The sequence below is a fragment of the Lonchura striata genome, chromosome 1A (genome assembly GCF_050655825.1).
Source record: "Lonchura striata isolate lonStrDom1 chromosome 1A, ASM5065582v1, whole genome shotgun sequence".
Classification (NCBI taxonomy): Eukaryota; Metazoa; Chordata; class Aves; order Passeriformes; family Estrildidae; genus Lonchura; species Lonchura striata.
In genome coordinates, this window is record NC_140741.1 from 29236653 (window position 1) to 29263083 (window position 26431).

General features: G+C 40.0%; 1 protein-coding gene and 1 long non-coding RNA gene across 4 annotated transcripts in view; one reads left to right on the forward strand and one right to left on the reverse strand.

Moving 5' to 3' along the window:
• The window catches only part of LOC146763424 (uncharacterized), a 48719-nt gene extending 32908 nt beyond the window's left edge, over positions 1-15811 (forward strand). Inside the window, exons 2-3 of the long non-coding RNA XR_014952374.1 lie at positions 4504-4637; positions 6036-15811. This is a non-coding gene — a long non-coding RNA (uncharacterized LOC146763424). The remainder of the gene's footprint in view (positions 1-4503; positions 4638-6035) is intronic.
• Positions 15700-26431, reverse strand: part of CERK (ceramide kinase) — a 43588-nt gene continuing 32856 nt past the window's right edge. For all 3 annotated transcript variants that reach the window (XM_085570416.1, XM_021524819.3, XM_085570415.1), the window contains exons 11-13: positions 22041-22246; positions 19415-19623; positions 15700-18453 (exon numbers count right to left, since the gene is read on the reverse strand). In XM_085570416.1, the coding sequence (XP_085426542.1) occupies positions 18354-18453; positions 19415-19623; positions 22041-22246 (515 nt within the window). In that variant the 3' untranslated portion in view covers positions 15700-18353. The remainder of the gene's footprint in view (positions 18454-19414; positions 19624-22040; positions 22247-26431) is intronic.

A 26431-nucleotide genomic window follows, 5' to 3' on the forward strand; every position in this document is an offset into this window, starting at 1 on the left:
ACTTACACTGAGTAATGATGCAATTGCCCCAGACAGCAGATCTAATTCCCTTGGATTGCTAATAACACCCCAGATGTCCAGACACTATTTCGAGCCACTCAGCTCCATTTAGGTTCATTTGCTAGATCACACCCTCATGCCCGAGAGGTGACTGCAAGATGTGCCATCCATCACCCAGCACGCTCATCCCCTGCTTTTCCCAGAGGGATGCATAGTCCTGTTTCTCATGCTGCACTGAAGGCGCCCAGCTCGGACAGGACAGGGGACAGGGGCTGGCCACACACCTGAGAGCCAAGCCACACCTACCCATCTCTTGGGAAGCCTAAATAAGGGGTGGGGCTGCCTGACAAGCTGCCTTCCCCAGCCTCAAGTGCTACTCCAGCACAAGTCTCTGGAGAGGTGAGCAGTCCCTAGCACAACCCAGCCTGGGTTACTGGGATCCTGCCCATTATCCATGTTTTAACTCCCATGTTTTCAGGCTTCCCATATTTTTTAATGAGGGCACGTGCACACTGTGAACTTTAACTCTCCTGGAATGAGGAGAGCTGTAAGGGAATAACTCCCCCTTTAACTCTCTTGGGGACAAGACAAGGAGAAAAATATGGAGGATATTTGGTGATTATGAAGGAAATAAAGAGTTTTCCATACTCAGCTTCCCACTCCTCACACACACTCACCATAGAAGAACCCAGAGAGGCAGAAATCCTCTTTGGAAGCATCCTGAGATGCATCAGAGTCACACAGGAGCTTCATACCTCAACCCACATGCATGACTCACAAGCCTTCCCCCAGTATACTGTATCATGAAATGTTCTGCCATTACAAACCACCCTGGGCTTTTTTCCCCATTTGACAGAAGTTCCCATGCATTCACCTTCCAAGACACACAAACAAGCCACCCACACAGATAGGGGGTCCCACCAGGACAGAAGCTGTGGGAGATGGCTGGCTAGTCTTGCCTGCATGCATTCCCAGAAAGCAGTGAGAGCCATGTCAGAGAGTTTGGAGGAGGTGAGGAGAGAGGATTTATGTGGAAGGGGCTGATGGAGGAGAAACAGTCACAGTTGTCACTCAGACTGAATCAGTGACAGTGGGCTGTGACTGACTGCCACAGGACAGGAGACATGAACAGAAATTTGGGGGGCGTGTGTACACTACCACCAGTCACTGCAGCTGGCCAATGCTGTCATAGTGTCCAAAGGTGGAAACAGAACCATGGGCTGGCTCACCAATTCAAGTTTATGGGAGGGGAAGGAAGTCAAGGTCTAATTTTGGCCTCATGCTAGAGGGTATGCTAACAAATTCGTTTCTTGATGTACTTGCAGGGCACGTTCACAAATTCCCACAGAGACCACGCACTAACCAGTACCAGTCATCAGCCTGGGCATGCACAGAAAAGAGCCAGAGGCCAGAATGGTTCCAGTAGGTTTCACAGACATCCCAGGAGAGGTGGTGACAGCAAACCTGCTGACAGCCTGTCTAAAGGCCATTGCAAAGGCACTGCATAATGCACATGCCCTACTTGACCTAAGATTTTTGATGCAGACCTTGTCCATGAGACCTGAAAACTGGATTGTAGATGAAAGTCAGAGGATTTAACAACCAAAGAGCCTCCTGCAATGCCCAAGTCTGCTCCTGTAGGTCCTCCAAGCAGGAATTAGTGGTAAATGCACCAGGCCAAGAATGGCAGCTTACATTCAGGACCTGATTTCTGTCTCCTGCTGTGTGTGCCTCCAGGTACAACCTCTCCTGCTCCCCAGCCCAGGTCACCACCCTTTCCTGGCCAGCACCACCAGACCATAAACCATCATCCTGCCCCACAGCCACAGTGCTTTCCCCAGTGCAATGGGTCCCTGGCAGCACAGTCAACCAGCATATTTACACCAATCTAATTTATTTTATTTGCCAAAAATATTTGCTATTATTTTTATCTCAAATACTTTCTAAACCAGGTGACGTAAACAAACTGAGACAATGGTGACTGAGATTTTAGCTGAGTACAAGACTCAAACAAAGCAGCTGCTCTGGAAAGAGCTGTGAATCCCAGTGCTCTCATCTGGGTCTGTGTGGGCTCTGACACTGGGAAGCTCATGCTGGAGTGTGGTACCATTAAAGGATGGGAGGGCACAGCAACAAATAGATTTTTAGCAGAACATAAGCCAAGAATGTTGGCTCTAGCTGGTGACCATGTGTTTTGTCTTAAACCTGTAAGAACTGAAGAATGACCCAGATTACAACAAATAACATTATTTTTTGTTTTGTTATTGTTTACCATTCTGGTTTTGGGAGTTGTTGCTTTTTTCCCCCCCCAGATGTTGGCATGAGTAGATGGAATAGCATAGTCTTATGCATTTAATACCATTCTGTGGATTCTAGCACAAAGAATATATTAATTATTCAATAGGGTAAGAATTGAGTGTAAAAATGCCTCTGGTCATCCTGAACTATAGATTGATCTAGCAAATAGGGCGTGATCTAGCAAATGAGCCTAAAAACATGCATTTATACATGTTTTGTTCTTATGAGTTGCATTTTAAAGACTTTCCCTCAGTGAATCATTCATCAATGTGATCCTGATTCATTCCAGGAATCAGCTATCAGCACAGGGATACACTCTGCCATTGACAAGGCATCTAGTCTTCAGCTCTGTGGTCCTCTTCTCCTTGCTCCAGCATCAGGGTCTAATTAAAAAACATATATATATGTGATACCTGGGCAGTGGCCATGGCATTACACAACTTAGTCACCAAAGCCACCTACCTCTTTGCTCTGGGCAGGGCAGCACTACAGCTCATGCTCCATGCCAGCTGCTGGGAGGGGAGCTGGTGCCATCACTCCCTGCTCAGAAGAGGGAGGGACACTCCAAGACATGACAGGGTCCTGCCAGCATTGTTATAGGTGCAGCCTACCCAAGTGCATGGGAAGCTGGCTGGTAGAAATTTGGCAGAGGGGGGAGATTGGAGATGTCTCTGAGACATGCAAGCTGCTGGCGGTCAGTAGTGTCTCACCCCTGAACACAGCAGAAGTTCTCTAGTTCCTTCTGAGTTTGTCATTTCCTCGTGTGCTGCTTTCCTGTCATGTCTGTGAATGCCCCAAGCACTTATCAGCCATGCCTGAAGTACCATGTTCACTTCTGTCCCAATAATTCAAGAAACACACAGAAAGGGTCCCAAGGAAGGCTCTGAAGATGAGCAAAGAACTTGAGAACCTGCCCTTTGAGGAATGACTGAAGGAGTTATGTTTTTAAACCCCAGGGAAGAGAAGGCTCAGTGTGGATCTCATTAAGTATTCCAGTACTAAAAGGATGGCTACAAAGAGCATGGATGTCCCTTTCTCTTTACAAGGCAGCTCATGGAGTAGACCAGAGGTAACAGGTACAAGTTGCACCAGGAGAGCTTTTATTTCAACAGAAGAAAGAATTTTTTTTTTGCAGTGAGAACACTCATTCACTGGAAAAAAAGCCCCAGAGATGTGGTGAAGTCCCTGCTGTCAGAGGTTTTCAAGATGCAGTTGGTTAGGATGCCAGACCATGTAATCTAGTCTCATTCTCCCACAAAAGGTGGACCAGATGGTCTTTTGAGGTCCCTGCAAACCTGGCAGTTCTATGGCTCTGTGGTTATTGCCTTGTATGAAAACAGTTTTTCCAGTCAGAGTTCTTCTATTTTAATGATGGCATCATAGGCCTGTACATCCATCTCCTGTTCCAGCTCAGGGTATAACCATGTCCCAGCTATGTATGTGCTTCCTCACAAATGGCAAATGGTAAGGGAGCACTGACCACCAGCTATCTTCCTCTGAGACTGTGGGTCTGCTAAGGGCCGTGGAGAATCCAGCTCAGGAGTCCATAAGAGCAGGCATTTTTCAAACCCATGAAGCCACAGACTTTTATTCTTCAGGCACTTGATACAGCTGAAAGTAATTGATCCTGTGCTGAAAAACAAAATTGTTCTCTAGGGATGATAGTGTTCTTTAGTTAAAATCACAGGAAAATAAATAACTTACTTTTCTAAGAGAAAGACAAAAATGTCATTTAGAGCAGAGCAATCATTCTTAAAAGGCAGCACTTGTCTGACACAACTACAGAAACAGCACTCTTCTCAGGAAGGAGCTTCTGTGGTTATTATTGTAATTCGTACAGGTCCAGCTGCCTTGCCAGCAGCATGTGGAGCAGCTTTAATCACCGTTTTAAACTAATGTGGCAGATATTTATGATAAAAACAGTGGTGTCAGCTGTGTCAGATGCTGTAAAAAAACCTTCAAAACAATCAGCTGTCAGATTGATTAAAAACCCCCACATTTTCCTCTGAAAGTGCTGAGGTAATTTAAGAAAAAAATTATAAAGAGTAAAATTAGTTTAATCAAACTATTTCAATGATAAATTGCAGCTGGAAAAGCCTCCAGGGGTTACAAAGAACATGTTTATATTGTCAGCTCTGTCAAAAGGAAGATTAGACCGAGATATTTTACTGACAGGAGACAAGAAGGGAAAATTTTTTCTCTCAGTTCTCTGCTGTAGGAGCATCCCAGAAGTGCCATATCCCACCCAACATGGCCAAGTGATGTCCTCTGACTGCTTTCTACCCTCCTCAGACTTGAACCAATGACAACACTTGATCCCACAGAAAGAGTCAGAAATGGTAAGTCACCAATGACTTGCTCTTCTGAGCCTGCTCCTAAAACAACAGCTTGGGGTGCAACTGTGGGCCATGGTCTGGCACTGCCTCTCCTGCTGTGGTATTGTGGCTGTGCTTTGCTGTGGTATTGTGTCACCCCTCCTCTCACCACCTTGGGGATGGCAGGCTAGGACCACACCTCTCTGTTGATGCTGGCAGGAACAGCACGTTCCTGAGCGCCACAGTTCCAGAGAATGCACCTCTGTGGGGAAATACATCCTGCTCCTCTATGCTTGCTGTGAAAAATGACAAGGCTAATGTTTGTAAGGTGAAGGTGGGGCTAAACCAGTTTCATTTATATGGTATAGGCTGTCAAAATCCATATAAAGAGTAAGCATATTAGAAGGGACACGTATGAAAATTATCAGACAGCCATGTGTATTAATCTTAAATTTGAGAAAAAAAACCCCTAAACTCATCCCCTTGGTTGCTTCTGTATTTTTAATGGGAAAATTAATATGGGGAAACAGAAAAATGAAACAAGCTGATCACTCAGTGCCATTTGCTAAATGTTATCATTCAGGAGTGGTGTACACAGAAGACAGCAAATCTTGTAGATATGTCAGGGATGATTCAATGTTACTGAAATAACTTGAGAACATAAGCTCTCCTTACCACCGTCAGAGTAGCTAGACGTGTTTGATTTAGTTCATTCTGCTGTGCCGTGTTGCTCTGCTTTTTCTGCTAACTCCACAATTCAAGCTTACAATTGGGAATTCAGATAACACAGCCCTTCACTTCTGATCTTAGTTGAATACCAATGCCATAATTTTATGCTTCCTTGCTTTCTCTACTTCCTGACCTTTCATGTTTCTTGAGGGACATCTCATTTCCTCTAGCTTTCTAACACCTTAACACTTATTTCTTTATATTGGTGATACAATTAAGTACACATCCTTAATTGAGTTACAAGCAAATACATAGAATAATAACAGGGTGTTTATCTTTGTCAACCCTAGACAGGTAATTAAAAAGTCTCCTTCACACTCTTCTAGGCAAACAGAACCCTTTAAACTGATATGCCGCCTTTACATAATGTCAATAGACTGTCTTCTCTCCTCTCTTTAGATGGCCTTGTGTATTCAATAGAAAATGCAAATTTGCCTTACTCAAAACTCAGCTGGAAATAAACCTAACACTCCTATTAGACTAGTTCCTCTGGTTCAGAGTACACTGAATTAGAATAAAAAGTTACTTCATTACTAGATCGGACAGAGCACAATTTCAGAGGTCATACCTTGGGGACAAAGTCTGTTCAGATTTTCAGTGCAATACTTCCTGATATGTGCTTGGATTTAACATAAATATCAGCTAGGCAGAGCAGCAGATTTTCAGTGGTAAACTGATGTGGCTCTGTTAAAGGTCAAAGGAGATGATTTCCATCAGCCGAGGACATCGCTGACCTGCCATTCATGTCTTGTCCCTTTGCCCTTCAGAAGAGGAGGAAACCCTCTGGCATTCAGCAAGGTACTGACAGCCAAAGGCTCTGTTGTGGAACAGCTGAATTTCAAAACATTTATGTAAGGCTGTTGAAGAGGAATGGTCACATGCCAAGGGCTCCAAAGCGCAGTCAGTTTGGATTTTGTAATCAGCATGCCACTGGCTGAGATGGGCTCAGCCAGGAACCTGAGCTGGGATACATCAACTTCAGGTCTGGTTTCAGCCTGTAGTTTGCTCTGCTCTGTATTATTCCTCCACTGCTCCCTCCAGGGATTGCTGCTTCTCCTGCTACCTTTTCAGTAGATTTGTGTTCTGTCTTAACATTTCCCACTGTAGGCCCCAGAGATCTCAGTACTCCTGAATTAAAAGGTGCCCACAGAAACACAGATTACATGGCCCTTTTGGCCACAGGAGCAGCCGTTTTCCAGCTTATGGCTTCTGATGAAAGCCAGTTACAAGCATTAGGATGGATGCACTCCAATCACATGTTGTGTGGATTACAGATCCCATCGTAAACAAGCCAGCTCATAGTAAGAAATGCAAGGAACATTTGTCCTGAAATCACTCCACCCTATTTTCTGCAAAATTGCTCTTACACATATATCATTGCTCTGCCATAGAGAAGAAAATATTTAGAGCATAAATATTGACATTTATATTGTTCATACTTGTACATGCTAAAGAAATCATTATTTTTTTAAAGGCTTTCAATAAAGACAGCTGTTGGAAACTTAAGAGAGGGAACAAATACCTTAGAAGTGCCTCACAGTAGTTTTGTTTCCTTGGAGATATGTTTTAATGTAGAAATAAATAAGAAAAGCTCACGGTTCACAGCAATGTGCTTCTTTTACCTAGTGTTTTAGACAGAAAAGAAGTATGAACATGACAGTGCCTTACCCCAATGGTGACGTTATGTAGCCTCATATCAGTGATACTTGGTTTTTAAATGCTCCCATGGGGAACATGCACTTATTTGCAATTGAACTATGCATAACAAATAATATTTTCCTATTGCTATTGTTATTAATTTATTATACATCAGTATTTCGCCTTGATAAAAAGAGTTTTGGAGAATTTTCAAATGCTCAGGCAGAAAAACACTCTTAAGAGTGTTAAAGACTTTACCATAAGACTTAAAGACCTTACCTTTACCATAAGGTAACAAACCCGTTGGTACCCAAAGACACGTCCAGATGTCAAACATCTTTTCTCAGAGATGTACAAGTAAGTGAGTCCCTTGCTTCAGATACATGCCTGCATCACAAAATCAAACAGAAGAGTTCTAGAAAAGAAACCAACATAGAGAAAAGCTTGATAGCCTGTGTGCTGGAGTAGCAGGCAGCCAGACTGAGTGCAAAGGTGGAGAAAAGGAAACCAAAGGAACAGAGAGCAGTATTATCAGGCCAGTAATACAGCTACCATACTTGAATTCCAGAAAGGGCCAGTGAAACAAAATAATGGGAATAGTGGAAAGTCAGGACAGCAATGAGAAAGTGGAAAAGCTGGGGGAGACCAGGAGTGCTCAGAAATACTGCTATGGCCATAAAAGGAAAAAGCAGGGCTGAGTCCAAGAGCCAGGAGCTGGCAGGGAAAGAAAAATCACACCAGATCTAATCAGGTGTGTTCCCACCTCCCATACACCTCATGGCACTGACTGAAAATGACAGATCATCTGGTCTGTCCTTGCAGGCTCTCTGCCTAACAGATATGGCAGCTGATTTTCTCTACTTATGATATTTGTCCACACTTGCTTAGGGCAGAGCAAAGTGAGAACTAGAACTACCTGAGACCTGGTGGAAACAAATATTTAAGCCATCTTTATTTAATAGTGTGCTCAAGACACTTGCAATAGAGGCAAATTCAGCTGAGTTGAGAAAGTTCGTATATGAACAAGGGTCCCAGATGCTAAAATGTATGATTGTACTTTTCCCCTGCTTGACATGTTTCTATCCCTTTTAAGGAAGACATTGTTCAAATTGTTCAGTTCTTTGAGAGGAAAAGCAGCTATCATTGTGTGATCACATTGAATCCTGTAAAGAAAATTAAAAGTAGAAATCACTGGTGTGAAGTGATGTGCAATTTGAACTGAAACACGTTACTGCAAATCTCATCTGTAGGGAGCCATAGGAAATGGAGTTGCCAGACTACCTTAAAAATGACTGCTGTATTTTGAAATGTGGAGTTCTTTTCTAGAGAACTAATTTTCAGTAGAGGGAGCTGCAGGATCAGGTCAGACTTAGAACTCTGAATACCAGTTACTGCAGCAAGGTAGATTTAAAAGTACGTTAACATGCAGAATCATTAAACAATACCAGAAGGTTTCTTTATCATAAAATTATTTAAACTTTAGAACTCTCCATTGCATCTTAGAGTGTGGAAAAACAAGTGACATATATAACTGCATGTAATAGCATTGTTCCATGTTTTACTTAAAAATAATCTTCTGTTTTCCTGGATTATAGGCACTGATTTGTAATACAAAGACTCCAAAAGCAAAACAAAGCTATATTTCTGCCCTTATTGAAAGACAGTGGCAATTTTTCTGATACAGTTACTGTAGACTGCAAGTTCAGAGATTCAATCAGTGCACATGGGAGAGCCATAGGCAGAGTTCTCTGTGCTGTCTCCATCCGCTCATATTTGTATGCAAAATAATCTGCTTCTACCCAAGGGCAAAACTTGAGTGCCATTTTCTGTGGATGTGTCATTTTCAAGGGTTATCCTTTAGACTCAGCACGGGCTGAGCCTTTTTCCCCTGGCACGTCTGTGCCAAGGCAGGCCAGGCAGTGACATCTGAGCACTGTGCTGTTCACAGATGTTTAGCATTGCTCGGGCTGGCAAGCCTTCTCTGTGCTGACACCACTGTGTCAGCAGTGTCAGCCAAGATGGAAAAACAAGATCTTGACAGGTTCTTGAACAGAGAAAAATGAGGTTACAGCAAAATATTTGATGTTATTTACAAGTCTCGGACTACATCCAAGAATGCAAGCATGTCTTCCAGTGGACCTGCATGAAGAGACCTCAAAAATAAATACACCTTTGTCACAATTATTTCACCATGTCAAATTGCTCCCAAATATTCACAGTCAAAAATATGCTGTGCCACAGGAGCAGCAGCAGTAGGGCTGCTCTTCAGTCACTTAATTCACTGCACCAGTCCTCTCCATGACACAGCCGTGTCACCTGGTATGTGACACAAACACAAATGACAAGGCTATGCTCTTCCACCTGAATTCTCATGCACCCTGTAGGCCCTGCTGCCCTGTATAAAAGGTCATGATGCAACAGCCTTCCAGTGTCAGTATTCTTCCTGCTCATTAGGAGGTTTTAACAGGCTGGTGTTCACAGAATATGCTGGGTTGGAAGGGACTCACAGGGATCATCAAGTCCAACAGTGGCCCTGCACAGCAGCATCACTGCAAGTCACTCATGTGCCTGAGAGCATTCTCCAAACACTTCTAGAACTCTGTCAGGTTGGTGCTGTGACCACTGCCCTGGGGAGCTGTTCCAGTGCCCAGTCACCTTCTGGGTGAAGAATCTTTTTGTAATATTCAAACTAAACCTCCCCTGACTCAGCTTCAGTCCGCTCCCTTGGGTCCTGTCACTGCTCACCACAGAGAGGAGATCAGTGTCTGCCCCTCCTCTTCCCCTCATGAGGAAGTTGTAACTTCAGTGAGGTCTCCCCTCAGTCTCCCCCAGGCTGAAGAGACCAAGTGACCTCAGCTGCTCCTCACACATCTTCTCCTCAAGGCTTAGTTGGCTGCAAGAAGAGAAAAACAAATTAGCAAACAGGAGCTTGGAGAGAGCTTTGGGTAGGTAAAAAGCCACCATGCTGTGCCCCAGAGCATCTCAGGAGCCATGCTGCCCCAGCCACTATTTAATCAATGGAGTGTGAGTAACTCACTGGAGGCCACCACTCATGAGATCAGGCTTACTATGTCTTAGTGATCTGGGACTTGCATCAGGACCTTTCAGCCTTTCTAGTACAACATACCCACCTACACATGCTTTATTTTTAGATCAAGAGCTGACTTGCCAGTGCACTGGCTTCCAGGCCTCACTGCTTTCAGCAAGCTGGCCGTGCTCAGCCCCTGCAGCTCTGTTGCACTGCAGTGCAGTCACCAAGGCCATTACAGACACTGTTAACACCATCTCTGCCCTCTGCTCTGTTCTGTAGGAGATGTTCTGTCTGCTCCCTGTTGGTTGTTGCTCCCAGTGTCACATCTAGAGGCAGAGCATGGCTTGTGTCAACACCGTGCACATCCTAACACGAAGTCCTTTGCCAGGCATGCTCCACATTGGTGCTCCTGAAGGCCACAGGTCACCCCTGCTCACCCATAGCAGCTGCCCAGCCATGGAGATACCCACCTTTTCCTCCTGGTTTCCCAGCACACATTTCAATGTGGATGAAAGAGAACAACTGCATAGTCATCAACAATATGCTAAAATGTCTGAGGCCCCAGCTCAAAGATTACGGCCACCTCATTTCCTGATGGATGTCAGCTGCTTACACCTTCACATGGCCCACAGCCTGTTGGTATTGTCTAAGGCATCAGCTGATGTCAGGAGAAAGGGCACAGCAGTGGTCATTATGGCCCAATGTGAGTTGCCCAATCTTTCTGAATATAACAGAGATGCATTCCCACCTGAGTGGCTTTGGGAAAAACACTAAAACCACAGTAACTATAGTTCCTTCCACTGATACCTTGCATTAACAGCATAGGAAGGCATTTTCCACTCCACTGGAAGCTCTGGCTGTCACTACTGCAGGATGAATGCAGTGTCCTGGAACTGAAGAGAATTCAAATACAGCTCTGTGTGCTTTCAAATGGGAACAACATTCAGTCCCTTAGCCACTGCCCATGCCAAGTGGAGAACAGAGTTCTGGTATCTCAGTAGCTTTGCTGGAAGGCAGAAACCAGAACTCCTGGTAGAAACCAGTGCAAGCAGCCGTGGCCTCCAATTCCCCTTGCATGTGCAATGTGAGGTGCATTGTGTTGGGTTACTTCAGTATGGGCAGTGTGAACCAACAACCCTTTCTTGGCCTCCTTTTTCCTCTCTTTTAGCTCCAGTGAAAACACTGAACACAATCACTTTTCCTAATAAATTCCTGCTGTGCTTTCTGATAGCAGTGTTACAGCACAGATTTATCCCAAACTAGTGAAATTTCCTCCAACAAATGAAGGCAGGGCAGACAGCAATGGCCTTCAGACCCAAGCCTGAGCAATTGACACAGATATGGTGCAATGCTTTATTTACTGGGTGGGTGAGTTTGGACTGCCAAGTCTGCATGGCCAGTGATCTTTGGATATTCCTGCTCACTGCATCCCTCTTCTGCACTAGTCCATGCATTAGTGCCTGGTGTTCCCTCCACAAAAGCTTCAGGATGGACTCCCTGAGCACAGAAAGCAGCAACCTTGTGCTTCTTCCCCACCTCACTTTCCTCCACTGAGTCTGTAAACTCTTTAATGCAGCAAAAACTACAATTTATTCTGTTGGCTCAAAGCTTTGCCTGCACACAGAGGAGAACAAATATACTGTCTGCTGATCTGGTGAAAGAATATGCCTATGTTTACTCTTTCCCAACCCAACCACCAATGTGTTGAGAATTTTCTGAAAGTCTTTACTAGAAAATTACAACCAGGGCAACACGCAGGTGTTTAGATTTTGCCTGGTTTCCATAGAAAATTTAAACACTGTGAGACACAATGGAAATCGGAGACTGCAACTATCTGAGAGCTTATTGGTTTGTTCTTTGGTCTAGGAGCAGGGCAGCATCCACCAGCAGAGTAATCCTCAGAGCAGTTGTTTATCTGATAGGTATTGCTGAGGGGAAATGTCTACCTTAAATGCATCCATCAGAGCTTTAAGCAGCATTCTATGAAAACATGGTATCTAGATACTAAACAGTATCTGATTTGGTTGAAGGCTTTATGCAGCTACTCATTCTAGAGCAACCCTGTCAGTAGCAGCTCTCTTTCTTCTCTCAGAGCCCCTTCTTTGGTGGTAAACAAAAATCAGCTTCAAGTAGGTTTTCATATCAATAAGTACTTGACTATTGTAGGGTTTTTCCTTCTCTGTCTGAATAGTAATACTGTTTAGGCAGAGAACAGGAGACTGAGAGGCAACAGAATAGCCCGGGGAGTGAATTCCCCAAAGACAAGTGCTCTCTGTGCCCGTGTGTAAACACAGCAATGGGGATTCAGCTGAGTAACCACGACTTTCTAACTAAAAACCTTTAAGAAATCTGTTTTGATAGCTGATCTGCTTTGCTGAATATCCATCATGGAAAGCTCAGAACAGATTAGATGAACACATTCTAGGAACTGCACAGGTATTTCTTCAGGGAAACATTTTCTGTGGGACTTCCCCTGATGTTACAAGATCTGTGGGACAGACCCTTCGCTGGGGTGAGTTGCTATCCCACCACCTTGACCTCAGCAGCATTGAAACACTAACCTAGCATTTCTTCTTGTTGTGCAATCTCCCCTTTCCTAAAATACAGCTGCTAAATATTAACATGAAAAACAATATTTGGGAGATTAAATTGAACAGTCATTTCAGAATGTTTCACATTGCTACAGGTAAGCATAAAGCTGCTTTTACAGTTCTCCTTTAGCAGCTCTTCTAGCTATGCTGCTGTTATGGTAAAGTTTGTGAGTGGAAATACAGAGGGTGACACAGCATTTTTTTAGAAATATGTCTTCATAACAGTGATGAAGCTTTTATTCTCTCTAGCAGTTGTAAATAGTTAAACTTCTAGAAATCTACTCAAACCTTTAGTGCTAGCTTTACTGTGCAGTTACAGTACATGTACCCAGGCAAAGCTTTCCAGCAGAAAAAATGGGGAAAAAAAATCCATATTTTGTTTTATTTTTTATTTTTCTTCTTTTTAATATTTATTTTGCAGTTGTTCATTTCCAGAATTTAGTCTTCATTGATTTTTTAATTTTCATTTCTTCTGCTATTTGTTCAGTGGTTTTCCTTTATAAATAATTATTTTTCTGCTTATATTTTTCCTGTCCTATACTACTGAAATTTTGAAAAAAAGAGACTAAAAATCTGTTAATTTTATTTCTTGCTGGAGGATTTCTATAAAAAAAGCCAGAAAATTGCACCTTAGGTAAAATAGCTACCAACAAGAGCAAATCATCTTTTCAGACATGCAAGAGTCACAAAGGATCTAACATTTTTTGAAAACAACCTCATTGGAAATTTTGGCAAGTACATATTAGGCATAATTTCTCAAAGCAGGAAATTGACTAAAAAAATAGTTAATCCTCTCATTGCAAAGTATTTGAAAGGCATGACTGGAGAATGAATGCCACACCCCCTTCTAATTAATTGGACTAGTCATGTATTAATTAAGAACATGCATAAGCCTTTTTGAGATGTAGATCGTGTACATGAAAGTGGGCAAGAGAAGTCTGAGAAGACTGTTCACTATGGACAGAACTAATTTGCTGCAACTTAAACGGTGGTTAGAATCTATTAAATTACTTAACTCTCCTGTTGAAAAGTCGAAATAAGAACAATGTCACTAATGAGAATAAAAGTGATGAACTCCTATTACTCATTTACTTCATGGAGATTAAGGCAGGAGTTCTAGGGAAATTAATTCTGTGTTCAGTTCTGGGCCTTTCATTAGAAGAGGCGCTGGATCGTGTCCAGAGAATGGCAATAGAGCTGAGGGACGTGTCCAGAGTGCAAGTCTGGTGAGGAGCTGCCGAGGGACGTTTATTCTGGGGGGTGTTTATTCTGGAGAAAAGGAGGCTCAGGGGAACCTTATTACACTACAACTACCACAAAAGAGCTTGTAGCCAGGTGGGGGTCAGTCTCCTTTTTTGTATAAAAGCGATAGCACAAGAGGAAATAGGGGAAATGGCTTCAAGTTGAGTATAAGCTTTAGACTCAACTTGATCTTTCAAGTCCCTTCCAGTCTAAGTTCCTATGAAGTTGTGCCAGAGCAGGCTTAGACTCGGTATTATGAAAAGCTTTTTCATGGAAAGGATTATCAAGGATTGGAACAGGCTGTCCAGGGAAGTGGCTGAGATAGCATCCCTGGATAGTTAAAAGTAGGTAGTTAGAAGACCTGTAGATGTGGCCCTTATGGAGATGATCTTGGCAGTGCTGGTTTAAGGATTGGTCTTTATGATATTAAAGGTCTTTTCCAACCTAAAAGTTCTAAGATTCTATTATTCTAATACTTAATTGCAAGACACATGTTTGGAGAAATTTTTGATTCTAGATTATCCTTGTCAGGACAGGGTAAAGAATGATTGAATAGCTCAGGGGTCAAGCTAAGGACAGGGAGGCCCCTCAGCAATTACAGTCAGGGGCAAAATGAAGTCATTTTGGGGAAAATGAATATAATTTATTGCCAATTAATATTGGAGTAAGACAGAAATAAACCCAAACCTAAATGCACCACCTCATCTCCTCCCTCTCTGCCTCACTCCTATGCTTAACTTCACATCTGACTCTTCTACCTCATTCCCCCTACCTTGAGCAGTGCAGGGGGATGGAGAAGTGGGGGTTCTATCGAGTTTAATTTAACACTTTCTCTCCCTTACTTCTTTCTCCTTCCTGAGGAGGAAAGCATCCCCCACAGGCCACAGTTAATGTGAAAAATACCTGCTCATGTATGTGCTCCTCTCCATGGCTGCAGCCCCTGCCAGGAAATTTCCTTCAGCATGGGCTCTCCATGAGTTGCAGCTTTCCTGGGGGCACATCCACCTGCTCCAGTGTGAGGTCCTCCACAGGCTGCAGAGCAATCTCATCTGGTGCCTGGAGCACCTCCTCCCTTCTTCACTGACCTTAAGTGTCTGCAGGATGTTTATTTTCCACTCACTCCTTTCACAGCTGTTGAGCAGCACCTTCTACCCTTCCTAATTTATCACAGAAGTTCTTAGCAATGCCATCCCGTGAGCTCAGCTTTGGCCAGTGGCAGGTCCATGTAGGAGCTGGCTGGGGAAATGACTGTGTGACACGGGGGCATCCTCTGCTGCCTTCATCCAAGTCACCCCTGCAGCCCCCCAGCTACCAAACCCTTGCCACACAAAAACAACACACTGCAAAAGCACAAGTGTCTGCAGTGCTGAGAAGCATGTTCTCCTTCTGTGCGCATTGCTTATATACAATGAACATGTTTTACTTCTTAGAATACGTGCTTCATCTGTAGCAACTATTGCAACAAAACTCTAAGATCCCCCATCTATTTAACAAACTATTTATAATATAATATATATTTACCCTTCTTAGAACAGCAGTTTCTTTTACTTCCACAATAATTACAACTCTAAATACCTGCATTATAGTAAGTTTCACATTCAGTTTACCCTTGTAGAGATGCTTAGTATCTAAGTGCAGCTTCACTAGTTGCTTTCCTGCACTCTCAGTGTTTGTTCACACTCACACTTGCCATAAAGCTGTCATCAACCCAACTGGAAGGTTATGAATTGCTTCACTCTGTTTGATCTTCACTTTGCTTGATCTACTCACAGTGGTTACATTAAGCATATTACTGCCAGATTTCTGCCAAACTGAGATTTTTTCAAATCAAGTTGTGAAAAGAAGAAAACCAATGTGCTGTTGTACAATGCAGTTTTATTTCTTTAATGAAATGCCCTAGTGTCATAAAACAGAACACATTTTTTAATCTTGAAGCCAGCAAGATTGGGAAAAAAGAAAAATCAAAGCTGGTTTTCCTATACATAATTTCCATACTAAGATTACATTCAGAGAAAAAAAATCCCTAGAATTAAAATGTAAGAAGACATTACTTACACAGCTCTCTTAAAATAAACTGGACATGTCATACAACTCACATATGATGCTTTGCTAGTTTAATATGCTACAAACAGGATTATTCAAATGCAACTATGCAGCTTTTCTATTACCTATGACCTTTAAATTTTATTATGTTGCAATACCTTTATTATTTACTTCACGCTTCCTTACCATACTATACCATGATCTTTCATCCTTTTCTGGTGGCTTTTTCTCAGAGAGGAGACCCTCACTGTGGCTTTCTTTGGAAACACTAAGCACTCAGTTGCAGATACTCAAATATTCAAAGCATTTCAATATACATTCACTTTGAGATTAAGTCTCCATTTTTCAAGTAGGGGTCTCATGACTTGCTAGTAAACTAATGGAAAGAGCTGGTTATTTATTCCAGTTCTCACTGATAAGAATGTGCTCTGGATAGCTGCAATGCCTCAAACTCCCTCACTGTCAGGAAGCTGAGTGTGCACCATTACCTTCTGCACAAGAATTACTGTAACTTCGCAGTCTGGGTACTCTCACAATATTCATGGATTAACCACAATAACCATAGACATTTTTAAACAAATGACACTTTCAAAAAATATTCACATTTGTAGAACTGCATAATTTCATTTTCAATGGGATGTTAGTTCAAAAGTACAATTTCACTTATTAAACATGGCTTTAAAAATACATTATATGTAACACCTGTGTTAGAAGTGTCAGAAAAACACTGGATGAATAAATATTTCAACTCATTGCATTAATGAGGAAAGCAAAGAGTAGTAGTTTTGGAAAAAGTATTCAAGTATTTTCCTGAAATATTATATAACAAAATAAAGATCCTAAACTTTGTATGATTGTACTTGAGGCAAATATAAATTGCAAGTGCTTTTTTTTCATATAGAGCAATATGAGTAATACTTTGTAGCAAAGATATAGAACACAATTTTTGTAATACGTAAAACTGGAATGTAAATAACTTTAATAGAAAAAAAAAAATAACCTGCCATTTATAACAATATTCAAGTGCTTCAGTAATGAAATGACCAATCACCATGGCTTACACTGACCACATATATGAGAGACATGAATCTAACACAAGCTGGATGACAGAAGTACCAATAAATAGACATGAATACAGAATCATCAGCTGTTTGGATGCAAAAAAAAAAACAAAAAAACCTCATATAAAGTTAAGTTTTAAAGACTATTTTAAACTTAAAGAAACACTTAAAAAAAGACAGAACAGGAGCTAACTTCTGTCCTCAAACAGGATTAAGCCTGTACAAGAAGAGCAAAATTTAGCCCAAGCCCTAGACACAAAACATGCACGTGCCACAATACACAAAACTATATACAAGTTAAATAATCACTCAATAGCTCTATATGACAGTCTAATGTTTTTTGTTATAAAAAAAAAATCAGCACAGTGAATTCATGATTTGTCACATGCCAGTTTCTTCCCTTGGCTTGACAAAGCAAATTATTTTGTTTCATATTTAGTTAAATTATTTTAAGGATTTTCAATCATCAAATCATATTTGTAAACTTAAGACTTCAACATCTTATTTTGCAATGACATTTTAACATATGGAGTAGAATGTCCAGAGAATTGTGAAGAGGGAAGCTTTTAATAAGTTATCAGATATTTTTAAAAACTAAAACTTGCTGGTGTTTGAGAACATACTTATATTTGCCTTTCCTGTGCCTTCCTGATATTATACAAGTACTCCTGCAATTTGCTTGCAAGACTTTTCAGTTGCACTGTGTGGTATTTGGTATCATCCAAATAGTCCTAAAACCTTTTACAATCCCAAAACACATGATGCAAGGAAACCTTCAAAGACAGAATATATAGGATGAGGTGTGACCTGTATATAGTTGTGCTTTTATTTTTCAAATATCTGTACACTATAATTGTTATTAGTTAAAGCCAGGAATGTGTGTTTGAATTGCATTGATAAGTTGCAAGGTATTGTCAGAATTACAAAATGAAAGATTATAATTAAACAAACAAAAAAAAAAGCTAATGACAACACCGTGATCCAGCATTTAAGCTACACACAATTACATAACACTCCCAGCAGAAAACATCTTCTCAGACACTGAAAATGTCTTATCTTGGTGCCAGTGGGAAGTCCAATGTTTCATAACATTTAGATATTATTGCAACACAACCACTAAATTAGCTCTCTATAAAAGCAAAGAGAATTTATCAGTCATCATGAATACACAGATATAGGCCAGGCCCATCTTTTCTAACATAACAGATTACATTGCTCCAATATATATTTTAATGATTGCAATGTTTTTTTCTAAAATGACACAATACAGTAAGATATCTAAAATTATAGTGAAGCCATAAAAAAATCTAGAAGTTTAAAATACTTGTCAATTTGACTAAAATGCATATTTACTCAATTTCCTTGAGCTTCTATTTTTTTCTTCTCCCCATTGGAGGAACAATGTCTATAGTAATTGTTCAATGCTACTCTGGCTGTGGGCAGCTTCATCTTTACAGTCTTCCTCAATTCCCCTTGCAAACAGTTTCATTAACTGGCAGTGAACCCTGAAAAATACAGAAATTAGTAAGAAATAAATGGGTAGCACTTATTTAATTATAGTCATTTAATTCTAATAATCCATTAATTTCAAACAGCTGGACAAAGTTTCTTATTCCTGACTACAGAAATCACAATCTCATTTTAGATACAATCCTTCCCTGCTAAGAGAGCTGGAGGTTTTCAAGGATCCTCTTTTATGCCCCTTGTCCACACAAGAAGTTCTATAAGCACCGAGATGAGCCAATCTTGTACAATACACAGCATTTATAAAACTCACCTTTGGACTGCTAAGGGATTATATTTTATTGCAACACACTTGTATGTAAACATTATGGGTCTGGTTCTCTTTGTTCTAAAAACAACAAACAAAACAAGGAACCAAAACTAATCCAAACAACAACAACAACAAAAATTAACCAAAAATACCCTTTCAAATTTCACAAACTTCTTTTCTAATTTGATTATTTGCACAACTGCAAAATCCTTTCTCCATATGTGGAGACTGGAGATATAACTGTGCTGTGTGCAAAAAACCACAAAGTATGGAACACACTCAGTATTTCTGTGAGGTAAAGATGTTTTCTTAAGCAAATAGGAAAAGCTATTGCTCAGAGTAATGAGGCATTTCATACATTTAAAAAAAATCCTTTCAACACCACATTCACTTTCAGCGCTTTAAACACATAATAACAGTTCCTAAGAAGTAAGTATGACTTCAAAGGTAGGGCCACCCATCTCACTCAGAGTGATCATTTACAACATACATGACTGCAGTATTCTCTGGAAAGGATTCAAAATGGTAACAAAAATATGTAGGTTTATTATCAGAAGACTCCAATTTGCTATGCACAGGAATCTTTTTGGGATGTCTTTATAAGCATCTTTGAAATGCATTTCAATATACATTCAATATACAAGAGAAGGCTTAATGTGTTCAGCTATATAGACAGAAAAATCTAAGCTTACCTCACTTCAACTGCTGAACTATCCAGAGTTTCTCCATCACAATTCCAGGTGCTATTAACAATATTACAGCAACAGGCTGGATGATCTCTGCAGAACTGGCCAAAACGTTTCTTTCCAATGTCCATGACATTGCTTTCATTGTCTTCTGAAAGCTTCGATGTAAATTGAAAACACTTAACCCGATAAACGTCTACAAATGGAAAGTCAAACTACAAAAAAAAAAAAAAAAAAAAAAAAAGGCAAATCAGGCAATTACAATTAAATAATGTGATGTGTAAAGCTACTCAGCATGCAGCATTTTGTACTCCAGGAAAGTCTGTTTACTCCAATTTTCTAGAGAAGCTCACCCGAGGTATAAAGTGATATTTGCTTTTGAAAAACTGCACAAGTCAAAAAATAATAAAGCCAAAATGAAACTTTACTTCTCAATGATCACTGTATAGCGCCTATTACAGCAAAATTATATAATAACACCTGCATGGAAGACCATCCCATGCTGAATTTGCCTCCTGACTGAGGTCCTGGACTGCAAGCTGATGGAGGTAAAAGACTCGGGTCTGGGCTGGGGTAGAATACATTCACAGCAGGATTATGCCCAGCATCTTTGGGGTGGAGACCACAGCCACGGGCTATCAGCTGTGACAGACCCACACACCAAAGTGGGGAGGAGCAGAGGATCTGGGGGTGTGGTGAAAAAGCCTCTGGTCAGAAGCAGTGAATGCCCACTCTCTGCTGTGAAGAGGAGCTCCAGGGGCCCTTTTCCCTGGGAAAGGCACATCCGAGGGACATCCACATGAGGGACAGCAGAGGGGCTATCATGCCCCATCAAAGGCCACCCTCAAAGGGGTCCCCAGACCCTGCACCAGAGCACTGCACATGATGCAAAAACGATGCAACAGATCCACAGTCTTACAAGGGACAGTGTCAAACCTGCCCTTCCCATTACATCCCCAAAAAAATAATAATTTTAACTAGTTAATTCAGCTAGAAAAAGCAGGTCAACTAGAAGACTGCTCTTACACTATGATATTGAATGAATGCTTTAAAACAGGCATCATTACCTGAAGGGACAATAAATTAGGGGATGCCCCCATCAACTCTGAAAGCAGCTTAACAGACACAGGCAGAGCTAACTACAGCAAGCTGTATGGAACACAGGTTATTTAGCAAAGGCCATGTAGTATCTCTGTGTGTGTCTATAGGAAGGGGGTGACAGGGAAGCAAATGTGAAAACCAATCTGTACTGATGTACAGTCACCTTTTTTTTCTTCTCACATTTCCTTAAGTTTTCAAGAAGGGCTTCCCAAGAAGGGTTTTTATGGTGGACACTAACCTGAGATAAGGACATATGTACAACCTTGCATTCAATCTCCACTGCAAAACCAGCATATCCCAGAGAGAAATGGGAAGCATTGGAAAGGGCCATAATGACAAAGAGAAAAAGCAAACATGGAGAGACTTTCAAAGATTCCTCAGCTTTTAACCATAAATGAACTGTGAATTCATCAAACTCTATGCTTGGAAGCAGTGGCTCCTGGACCAAAGGGGCTCACTAAAGAGAGTGCTGGTCCAAACTGCTCAGAGGCAAATGCTGGTATCCAAGGCTCCATTGTCACCGGTGTCTGTGCAGAGAGCACCCGAGCTCTCATATCTCAAGCCTTAGCAGAATGTTGTCCCTTGATAAATGTTACAGCCAATTTGAAAGGTAGCCAGGGCTGGCTTTAATTGATCAAAAATATCAAGGGAACAGTGAGTGAGAAGGACTGAAGGGAAGAGGAGGTTGAGAACAGTGGGAAGGACAAATACGGACACTTTCACAAATTGGAAATAAAGGAAGAAGAATCTATACTAATTCCTTCACAGTGGAAGAAGACTAGCATCATAAACATGTGAGATTTTTTATTGCTTTTATACACTAGATATGACATTAGTCCATTGTTCAGGTAATTTCCAGAAGATGTTAATAATACCAGGTTGTGACAAATATTAAATATGTGTAGTCACATACTAATAGTCACAGTCATAACTCAGCTTCAAGAGATATTATGATCCAAAGCAGTGATGAATCTTCCTGCCTGACAACTACAACACATGCAAGAAATAATTTTCAAGCTGAATGCATAAAGCTCATCCTGGTCACTAATATGTAGTAAAATACTGCTAAAAGCCTGCAGTTTCAAATCAAATTGCAGTTCTGGTAACTTAATACTAAACTACATTTTTATACAGTTTCCAAAAGTGATTTATTATTCTTCACCACATCTACCTCAACTATTCATGCTGTGAGCAGTATTCGTGCCATGAGCAGTTTTTATGACAACTACATGAGGGCACAGTTGTGATAAAATAATTTCAAATATTGTTCAAACAGCAAATACACGAAAAATGTTACAAAACTGAATTCAGTAGGCAAAAGTGGAATTTTGTTAAAATGCTATGGCCAAGGAGTTGACTTTGGTAAAATGTTTTGAGCTGCTTTTTTTTTCCATGATGCACATGCTGAGATTGCATCACCCAAAATGTATAAATTTAAAAACAAACAAACCTGCTTTATAGATATTATTTCTGTCCTATAAGAATACCAATATTTACACCTTTGATAGATACTGTCAAAAGGAATACACACCTGATCATCTTGGTTTGTATGTCTGACAAGATACCGTAGAAAATCAAATCTGGAGCATTTCCGAACTAGAATGAGGTCTGCTGAACCATCTGCCAAATGAGCTGCTGGTGAAAGGCCTTTTGGACTTCGTGGACAGGCACAGCTCATACTTACTGCATTGATGGCTAGAAATTTCCCTTTTATAACCTTCCATTCTTCTTCACCTTCTGAAACACATCAATAAAGATATGGAGATAGGTAATCATTTGAACTACTCACAAGAACACTAAAAAGCGATCAATGGCAACTTAAAATTCTTCCCTGGACATATTCATGTACTGTCAATAAATATCTAAAATGAACTACATTTAAAAATAATATTTTTAAGTATCTGTTTTTCATATACTAACAGATAATGTTGCTTTCTCTCTTCTGACAGTGACTATCTCCCATAACTGCTTGCCTTCTCTGGCATATGCATGCCAAATTCAGGATCAGTACTATTTGGGAAAACCTGCAAAGCCATAGGAAGGGAAAAGACAGGGAAGTTACAAGTTTTGCTGTGTGAAAGTTCAGAAGGATTAACTGCTTAAAATTCTGTTTTTGCTCTTCAACTTGTTAATCTTAAATAAGCAATGATGCAAGGACTGTAGTTTAGTATTTGGTTTCCGAAGCATTCCTCTTCTGCCTCAATGTAGCAACTTAATGTTTTTAAAATGTCAAAGGGAAGGGTGCTTCCACTCTAGCCCCAAATGTCCCAAGATTAGAACTATTAACAGAGTTAAGTGTTCCCGTGTGCAAATCTTCAGAGATTTCTGGAAAACAACACAAAGCCTCTTTTCAATACCTTGAAACTCTGTTGGAGATTACATGTATACTGAGCTTAAATGTGTTCTGGCATTGATACTACCAGGAAGCAGAGGAATTTTCTAGAACAAAGAAGCATTGGGAGGCAATGCAGAGTTGTTGCCTAAACTGTATTTTCTTGAATATATATAAAAATATATTAATATGTATAAAAATATATTAAAAATGCCCTTTATATTTTTAGATTACACATAATTGTCTTCCTTATCACAATAAGAAAAAGCCAAAAAGCAGCCATAACAATTTTTTTTTACTATTTTTCTCCTACCGGTATAAGTGGACTCATTTCAAATGAACAATTCCACAGAAGTAATGAGTGCAGAACAGATGACAGACAAACATGGTGAAGAGTGAAGTGCCACTAGGGGAAAAATTTAGGAGAGAACAAAAAATGCTTGAGCTTGTTTATGTAAACAAGGATTTTGAGGAATGTCAACTGGTATGGACTTGAACATCTAAGATGATTCATTTCCCCACATTTTGGTTAACTTACAGTGATTTTCAAGATGATTTTCAGATGGGATTACAAATGATGTTTATGCTATGTATTTCATGTCCTGAAATTCTGACATTCCTTACTGCCTCAGTTTTAGGAACTTCAAATTTACTTTAGAGAATCACTATTACAATTGTCTAGGTTATTTTGAACCTGAAGCTTATGATGCATTCATTTTGAATTGACATGTTCTAAGCTCTGTGTATCAGGAAAAATAAAAAGAAAAATAATTGTTTCCAAAGTATTTTGTAGTTGTTCTTCACTTTTTGGACTTCTCTTGTTTCCTGGAATTCACTGAAACATCTTGCTATCCATTCTCTAGTAACAGAACCAAGAAAAACAGTTTTCCAGGAAAAAACACGTAAGCTTATAATGTGACAAAAGACTTAAGGAAAACAAAAAACTTTATTATAATTTTTCCATCAAGACTATCTGTTCTACCTTCTGAGAAACAAACCAAAAATAGCAAGAAAAAAACGCAGCTTTTAAATACAAAATTTTTGCTTAATTTGCCACAGTGCTTTTTAGCATTGCTTGCTTTACTGCTGATCTTTTTATGTTGCTTTCAAACATGACATTACTGAAAGAATTTAAATCAGCTTATGCAATTAAATATGCATAAGAGAGATGAGACATATCTAAATGTCAGACTATAGAATGACTGTTCAGGCTGCAGGCAAATGACAAGACCCTGCTCTGAGATGCAGGTAACTGAACAGAACATAAACTACTGAAACTGGAAACAACAGGTATTTTCTGATACAACAAACAACAAAATGCAAACATCTCCGTTTACTGATAAATTCTTTTGCTGTTTCTCTGAGAAGCATTAGTAATTCAATCATCAGTGTGTCTAGATATGTATCAACATTTTAAATATGCTTAAGGTAAAATGCTTCTTTATGTTACTGTAATAGATGGTTTTCATCTGGTATAAATCTCAGCATGTTACCCAAGAACACCTTCACTGTTCAAAGTAAGAACGAAGTCAGGGTATCAATCACATTTTAAATGAACAACTGTTTTCACAACCATATTGCAGTGTGTATCACTGTAACAGCACAAATTATTTTCTCAAAATATACTACAGTAGGGCAGTCATAAGCAGGGAGTGCATAAGTGACACTCGTCAGTGGCCTATTGTGTGCACACACTGCAAGTTGCTGAAATCAGCATAAAGTGATAGCACTCAACATTTACTCAGCACATGCACAGAGACTCCTGCACAATACACAATACAAAGAAATATGTTCAACAACAATCAATCAAGCATCCTTCTAACCTTATCTGAATTATACACAAACCTGGTAGGCACAATGAAAGAGTCAGCCAAGACACCCTGCTGAGTGAAAAGCTTATCTGAAGTGGAGACCTAAAATCCTTTCTATTGTGAATCTAAAGTAGCTGATTGTATTGTTTCCTTACCAGTACTGCATGGATAAGAGACTGGACTGCAAAGAAAGCCAGCTACCAGAAGTAGAATAGAATAAAGTAAACAATATCCTACATAACCAGCTGCTAAATGTCATCTGCAAAGTTGGCTAAACCTGTCTTGATTACTAAGCTGTAGCTTTCTTGTAGTTCCTTTGCTAGATGAAAGTTAACAAAAAGGCAGATTTAAAAACGAAACCAACTGACCAACAAAATAACCAAAGAACACACATGAGCATGAAAAAATACACATAAACCCTCTGACAAACAAAAGAAAAAAGTTGGCAATTTATAACTACAATAATTTCTCAGAAAGACAAATTTTTTTCCTTACAAAAAAAAACCTACTGTCATATTTATATAATTATTTCTATGAATTATTTATACTCTAAAAAGAATTCTTTAGCTGAATCTGGGCATAGATTAAAATAACCCAATAAATATTCTGATTTGACCATCTCTTGACTATATTAAAGATCTGAAAGCAGCAGCTAGGATGAAAGCACTAAACAATTGTAATGGGAATTCAAGTTGCACAGAAATCTTTATGCTACCAGTGAATCTCCAAAATATGATAATCTTTTTGCTAACAAATGCCTAGAACTGGGTACAGTGATAGTGCAAAAAAACTGCAATTGTAAGGTAATGTAGGAAATAAGGACCAAATGCTCACCAAAAAAATTACAATTGTATGCACTGGGCTCTACAATAAGAAATAAAAACATAGTAAAGGCAGAAAGAAGCGCCCATAGGAAGCCTGCCTTCTCTTTAAAAGGGGTTTATCCAAGATGATGAACCAAAGCTGGAGGCAAAACTCAAATGTATCTACCATTATGTTTCTCTAGCCAGGCCACAAGTGTAGCAATACCAGTACTTCTTCCCATTAGGATGTAGCACCCAGACATAAAAAGATACAACTAGGGGAATGACTAAACAAATTCATTAACACTTGTTTAAATGAGAGGAAAGAAAAGTTATGCCCATTAGAAAAAAAAAAAAAACACCACACGAGTGTGCACAGGGGTTAGAATGGGGATGAAAGAGAGAATAAGGATAGCATAACTAGAGAAAAAGGACAGAAATCTCATTTATCATTTATATTGAGTATTGGTGGGATATTGTACAGAAATACTGAAGTCCACTAGATCATCTACTAGTTGTCCAAATTCACAGCCTCATAGTAGGGTGATATTTGTGCTAACAAACACAAATTTTTAATCCTGATCTATTTGAAAAGTTATCTTAATGAACTGCTTCCTTCTATGACACCTCACAATTTATCCATTCAGTCTTTTTCACAAAAACCATTGTTCTAGCTCACAGAATATGATTTTTCTTGAAGAAACTAAACACACTGAAATATACAATTAGTATAATATCAGAATTTTCTGAGGTTTGGGTGGAGAAGACATGTTTTTCACCTACTTAGAATCATAGTGTTATAGAATTATTTTGTTTGGAAAATACCCCCAAAATCAAGGTCAAATGTCAAATTAACACCACTAAACCATATGTGCCCAAGTGCCACATCCATGTGTCTTCTGCACCCTTCCAGGACACCATTTCCATGGTCAACTTTTCCAATGCTTGACTACCCTTTCCATGAAGAGACTTTTCC